We start from the raw sequence: 6,723 nt of genomic DNA on the forward strand, positions 1-6,723 counted from the left end.
CCACAAAGAATACGGCTGTTAAATTGTTTCAAGTTGCGTCAAAAATTCATATTAGATATAACTTCAGATAGAACATTAGATATAACATTCTGTCACCACTATTTCTTTCAGAGTGAGGAAATCATCCATACATGTCGCTCTTTGATCGTGATTCGTGACCATCTACCAAAACTTAAAATACATTTTCATCCAAACCCTTCAGGGATAAGTTGCTTGATAAAAGAAACTTAATAGAATTTCTCTGTACTCATAATTTATTCAGGAAATAGTCGCCAAAAAAACAAATAGGTAACAAATTCACTTAACACCTGTGGAACTGGTAAACCATTTTCTTCATTCTTATTGAAAGATATGATACTTCGTTGCCTTATTTTATGTTTGTAGATCTCCATTGAAAAGAGCCTTTTGTCGATATGCAAACAGCTTCTTCACCCATCTGTTAAGCTTGTCTGATTTGTTCTCTAGCAATAACTGTCAACAGAAGATTTGAACAACATATGATCAGACGGAGAGTGAAAAACAAGGAAAAAGGCCATGTAATTAAAAGACAAGGATAGACTTTTCGAGTGGGTAATGAGTTGGACTGCATTGTATTTTCAAAAATCATTATGCAATTGGTTTAAATGAGCACACTTGAAAGTGAACAGCTAGAGAATGACCCCTTTAGGTCCAATCATAGGTCCTCACTGCATGAAAGAAAAGTCAACTCTTTCTAATGAAGTTACCCTCAGGCGTGCCTTCCTATAAATCGTAATAAGCCCAATTGCACCGTGTTGTCTAATTTTCTCTCGTGTTCCATGTTTTTAACAGAGAACTAATCTACTTAACACCTTTAAACTTTCTTTATGAATTGACCCTAGATTATGAAGAAAATACACACTCACAAAATTGAATCAGTGAGAACGAAAACACACCGACTCGGTAACTCGAAAATGCTCAATTTCCATTAAAGACTGTTAATTTACATAAAGGTCATTGAAGTTAGTGCATCTGTTCTAACTTGGACCTTTAAAGTGTCCATGAGTACTTGTCTTTCGGCAGCAAAAATCTTTCTCTGAAACTAACTTCTTCACCTGCTGTGCAGTTTTGTGTGTCTTAATTATTTTCATTTTTCCGAGTTGGTGTGTTTTCGTTCTCACTGATTCAATTACAAACTTCAGTGTTGAATGGTTTTCTGTTTAAATAGTAAAACATCAAAGAAAATTAGGCAACTTCTGAAGTGGGTAGTTAGGCTGATCCCGAATAGATGGATCCAAATCATTCAGTTTGATTATTTTTGTGTCTAATTTAGACTGTATGAAGACTCACGAGAAAATGCCCATCATGCTGGATTCGACAGTGAAACTTTAAAAATGTATACCTTGCTTTTGGTGTTTCTATTCAAAAGTCTGCTACTATTTTGTTTATTAAAAGAAGACTCAACCAACATCATGGCTTGAAATTTTCACAGAATATTTCATTCACGGAGAAGAAAAATCACTGAATTTTTCAAGAAATAACGTTTTGTAGTTGTCCATGTAAAAAATGAAGTATGACAAGAGGTCTGCAACGCCACAAACCGAGATGCGCTTTTCTGCAGTTTCCTCATCGATATTTACTGCGAGATGTAACACTTTTAGGTTTTACAAAAGTTAACAAGAAGCAAGTTGAATTACACCAGAGTGAAATCTGTACAAATGTGGATAGATATTGATTAAATATCATTACAACGAACTTTTGAAGATTACGAACATTATATTATTTAAATTGGAAGGAAGAAATTTACGATATTTGGGAGATGGAAATGGGAGCAAACTACATTATTGCTTGAATTTATAATTTCATTTTGAGTGACAGCAATCTGTGATTTTTGTTATTGTTATGATGTTTAATCTGTATCTTTTCAAAGAAAACCAAACGTTATTAACTTGCATGAAACGCTGATCAGCCAAAATGGTTAAGGTGCGATGATATAATGTTACTTCAAAACATCGAACGACTTCAAATTTTTTAACCTCACATCCCTTTCACTAAAAACAACATTTTCTGTTTAATGTGGAGATGCTAAAAGCATATTTTTTGAATTCCTCACAATGGAGAGGCGTCAAAGATGGCACTTACGTTTGGATGAAATATACTATCCGCCATTTCATCATCTTTAGGAGGAGGATTTCCAGCATAGGTTTTTTCTGTCAAATCAACCATAACAGGGGCTGATTTTTCTTTTAAGGCACTTGGTTGAAAAGCAGTAGGCTTGAAGCCAGAGGAGTTAATTTCATTTAATACATCGCTTTTTGGTGCTGCATCACCTGAAGAAGAGAAAAGCAATTTATTAACAGAACAATTAATCGGATAGACATATCTCACTTTTTCATTCCCACACTTAAAAATAACTGCTGATAAAGCCTTATAGTTGGATTAAGCTAGACAAAACCGTCAAATCTACTTACAGTGTTTCAAAATCTCATCTCTTATTTTAATTTTTTGGGAGGAACCCAACAAAAATTTTGCAGAAGGAACCCTCATACAGGTAACGAAAATTGCAACAAATTTTTGAGTGGGACTGTTGGTTGGTTTCTTTCTAAAAATTTACAATGAGAGATGAGATTTTAAAACACCACATGTCAATGTGACTGTTTTGCTTAACTCTATCCATTTATCAGTTAGAACAATTGAGCAGTGAGAAGATTGTAAAGTACAAAGCAGACAATGAAAATAACAAGGGTCTGTTAAAACGAAGATACAATTAAGATGTTTTGTAACAATTTAATTGTATCGGCTTGGAATATCAACTGAATCCACTAAATGAAGCAAAACAGGGTAAATGACAGTGTAAACTCAGAATATATACGAATATATATATCTCCATAAGAGGGATTCAATTGTAAGTATCAAAAACCTAAAAATTGAGGAATTGGGACCATTGTTCAAAGGAGTGCCTAATGTCAGAAATATTGGCACAAAGAGTGCTTAAAATTGTCATACCAAATCAATGTTAGGAGTTAGATATGCGTAGATCAAAAAAGCAGTTTTCAGAAATAAAAAGAGGCTGATTTCCGCTTTTTTTATAAATCTTACAGTAAAATCTTGTACATTTTATCATGAAGTATTAAAAAAAAATTGTATTCTGCTCGTACTGCAGATAATATAAACCCCAATAATTAAACCTGGGCCAAAAGTCAAATTTGATGGACAAAAATGTCTCACAATTTTGTCACTGAAGTTTATCATACATAAAGGAAAAAGAAGAAAACACTCATCTATACTTGTGGTGTTTCACATCTTCTGTTATATGCTCTACATTTTTTTTAAGTGCCAAAGAGTGCGATGCCATTTCTTGAAAATTTAATTTTTCCCCCTATTGTAAAAAAATTCTGCGATCTGAATACATAAACTTGATACAATTCCTTTTGAAAAAATATTATGAGAGCAGATATTTTGAAATGCTGCAAACAATATGAAAGTTACTTTAGTTTCCCTAGGAATACATCCTCAAGATTTTGAAAGATTGGCCTTACCTACTTGAGTTTAACCGACTAACAATCGAAAGGTACTTACTGTATAAATTATCTATGGAGGCAAAAGATTTCTTCTTGAGCGAATCATCTGCATCTGAAATCACTCGCTTCAACCTTTCAACAAGGCTCTCTGGACTCAGACGCTTATCTCTAGGTGACTTCGATGATTTAGAAGATGTAGATGATGATCGAGATGGGGACCGTGACTTCTTCTTTGATTTTTTCTTTTGTTTCTTGTCTTTCCTTCTCGGCGATTTGGATCTGGATCTTGAGTAAGACTTTTTCCGGTACCTTTTGGATCGACTATTACTCCTGGACCTAGATCGATAGCGTTTGGGAGATTTTGAAAGACTTCTAGAGTAAGAACGGCGATACTTTGAGACAGATCGAGATCTGGATCTACGACTTGAAGAGGAAGATCTTGAACGATGAGACCGTTTGGTGTAAGATGATGATCTGGAGCGCTTGTTACGAGACGATCGGTCTCTTGATGTTCTTCGGTCTGATCTGCGGCTGCTTTTAGAGACATCTGAGTGTTTGGATTTGGATCTAGGAAAGATACAACAAAGATGTAATTTCACGGAACAGGTAGAGAGGATTTAAAAGGGGGAAGAATATTTGCAGATATTTTTATTCTCTTCAATTTCGGCACAGTAAAATGCCGATGGTGCTGATGATTAATCCTTGAAGGGGTCTCCCACCTCTCCCAAACTTTAATAAAAAAAGTAAGCTAAACATTTGAGGTGATACCACAAAATTTAAAAATATTGAATGCTCTGATACATTCAGTTTGAAATTTAAAATTCAAAGCAAATGGTTAATTTATCTCAACATTCTAGATCTTTTTATCCTGTTTTAAACTTTGTTAGGTAAATCCAAATTTTTTTAAATAAATGTCTTGTTCTTGAATTACGGACGATTCTAATTGGGGTATTAATTTGCCAAGCTTGCAATATAACAGTGACTAAATTGGGCTCACACATGTTTGGTATGTTTGGTTTGCCATGCTTCAAAATCACCACTCTTAGGTATTTTATTCTTAAAAAAGTAGATGAGCCAATGTATTAGCTTGACATTTTCATTGAGTGTTTTTGAAACAAAGAAAGAAATCAAAGAAGAAATATTCATAAATTCTTCTGATAAAAAATTAGAGTATTAGTCCTGTATAACACATTGTCTACAAAAGGGAAAACCGAGATTATATTTTCCAACTTAAGCCATCTAAATGCTGCCTCAGTTCATTTGATAGTGATCATCATATACTTACATTACCTCAATGAGCTATAAGAACTACTAAAAAATATTTTTTAGGTGACCTTGAAGATTTGAACACAATCGGTAAAGAAAAGAAACACGATTAAGACTAATGATGAGTGGTATATCCGTTGGTTTCACTGTTAATAGAAGAGGCTGCTATAGAGAGAAGTGAAATAAAAAGGGAAGATCACACAATATTCCACCTAGCTTTTAACCAAAGGATAGTCAAGTTCCTTCAAATTAAACAATTATTGGATTTTTTTTTTTTATTGGCTGATCGATTGGCATCGAAGTGTGTAAATCCTCTACCTCAGATCTCTACAATTCTCTCCAGCTTAATTCTTTGGAACCTACTGAAATTTTTTGGAGCCTATTCGCAAGGACAGCTGAGTAGGGGTCTAAAAGTTTCAAATGAAGAAACTTTTTGCAAAAATCTTATCAAAATCAATGTGCGACACTGCTTGACCACCTCCATGAGAAAGAAAACGTTTTCTTATTTTGAGGAGGAAAAACGCTCAAAGAGAGAGGGAAAAAAAACTTAAGTAATAGACATACTTGCTCTTATGGTATGAACGAGACTTTGCATGTCTCCTGGAAGAGCTGCGACTATCAGATGATGACGATCTACTGCTGGACCTGTATTATGAGCAAGACCAAAAATACAGTGAATTAATATTTGAAGGCATAAGGCATACCGAAATGAACATAGACAAAGAATGTAAAGCTTGCATTATTTTTTAATGAATGACAAATTAAACATCCCTTAGATAGGTAAGTGCTATAAAATAGACATGACTTTGGCTGATGCTCAGGCAATTTAAGACCTGTATTTACTTACTTCTTGTGGATAAATTCATAGAAACAATTTGAATAAAACTCACAGTTAATGCTATGTTGAAATAGAAACTATACGGAGACCCATACGGATCCTAGATTAGCTCTAATTTGAAATTGAGTGTGTAAATATAAATGAATGAAAATGCCTAAAAACGCTGCACACAAACTTTTTTGAGTGCATGGGTCTTGCAACATTTAAGGGTAAATTTCAAATGATATTATGCAATTTAAAGTGGGATACAAGATTCGCATCTTCATCTTAGATCTCCAGTTTAATCCTTAGAGAGGGTAAAGTTATACAGTGTGGACTCCATTACATTGTAAAGAATGTTGAGTTTCCCGTAATTTTTAGATGGTTAAGATTCAACTCATTTTTCTTTGATTTAACCTCACGATTAATAAATAACATTTACATTACATTAGGAAATTAACACACGAATGTTAGTCTCTAACAGAAATATTACCTTCGAGACCTATGCTTCTTTTTGCTGCGCCCTCTATCATAAGAGTCTGAATCACTTGAGTATTTACTCATTATTTAAATTGATCTCTAGACAGTGTAAGGGATAAAGGATGATAGTTTTACAAAATTAACAAACTTATAAAGATGCGATTTTAAAGAAGAGAATGTCTCGTGACATCTGTTTGTAGATTTACAGGTGACAGGTTTAACATTCAGGGTGACTTGCAATTGAAAATATTATTTCAACAAGCTTTTAAGAAAGCTGTAGTCTTAAAAAAAAATCACTAAAAAACAACTGAAATATTGTAAAATGTCAGAATCAATTAAAATTACGGTAACTTGCACATAAGCTCCACGATAGGAATCGATCCTAACCTCACTTTTTGTTTCTGGTGTGTTTGTTTGTTTACCCTGAAAGTAGTGCAAGCAACCGGTAGGCAACCACAAAGCACTATTTCCGCAAATATCTAGGCAATTCTTGGAAGAAATAAATAAAATAATATGGTAAATCAATATTGAGAACTTTTCAGCGGTAAAAAAATGGCAATCGGCACATTTTTATAATGCTGCAGTAAAATTTCTCTCTAGCACATTTTAATTCGCCTTCAATTCTGTGTACGGCAACTGTTCCTGCAATCATGTTTTTTTATCAAGACGCATAAAAAAAGC

At 33.8% G+C, this 6,723-nt stretch overlaps 1 protein-coding gene across 1 annotated transcript; it reads right to left on the minus strand.

The window, feature by feature from the left end:
• Nucleotides 1–236: 236 nt before the first annotated feature.
• LOC109037578 (uncharacterized) lies at nt 237–6,455 on the minus strand. The gene is made up of 5 exons (XM_019052315.2): nt 6,056–6,455; nt 5,310–5,390; nt 3,538–4,046; nt 2,101–2,288; nt 237–471 (listed from the first exon to the last, which is right to left on the minus strand). The coding sequence occupies exons 1-5, from the start codon at nt 6,124–6,126 to the stop codon at nt 373–375; spliced, it is 948 nt and encodes a 315-aa protein (XP_018907860.1). The 5' UTR covers nt 6,127–6,455; the 3' UTR covers nt 237–372.
• Between the last annotated feature and the right edge of the window lie 268 nt (nt 6,456–6,723).

The sequence above is a fragment of the Bemisia tabaci genome, chromosome 4 (assembly GCF_918797505.1).
Source record: "Bemisia tabaci chromosome 4, PGI_BMITA_v3".
NCBI lineage: Eukaryota > Metazoa > Arthropoda > Insecta > Hemiptera > Aleyrodidae > Bemisia > Bemisia tabaci.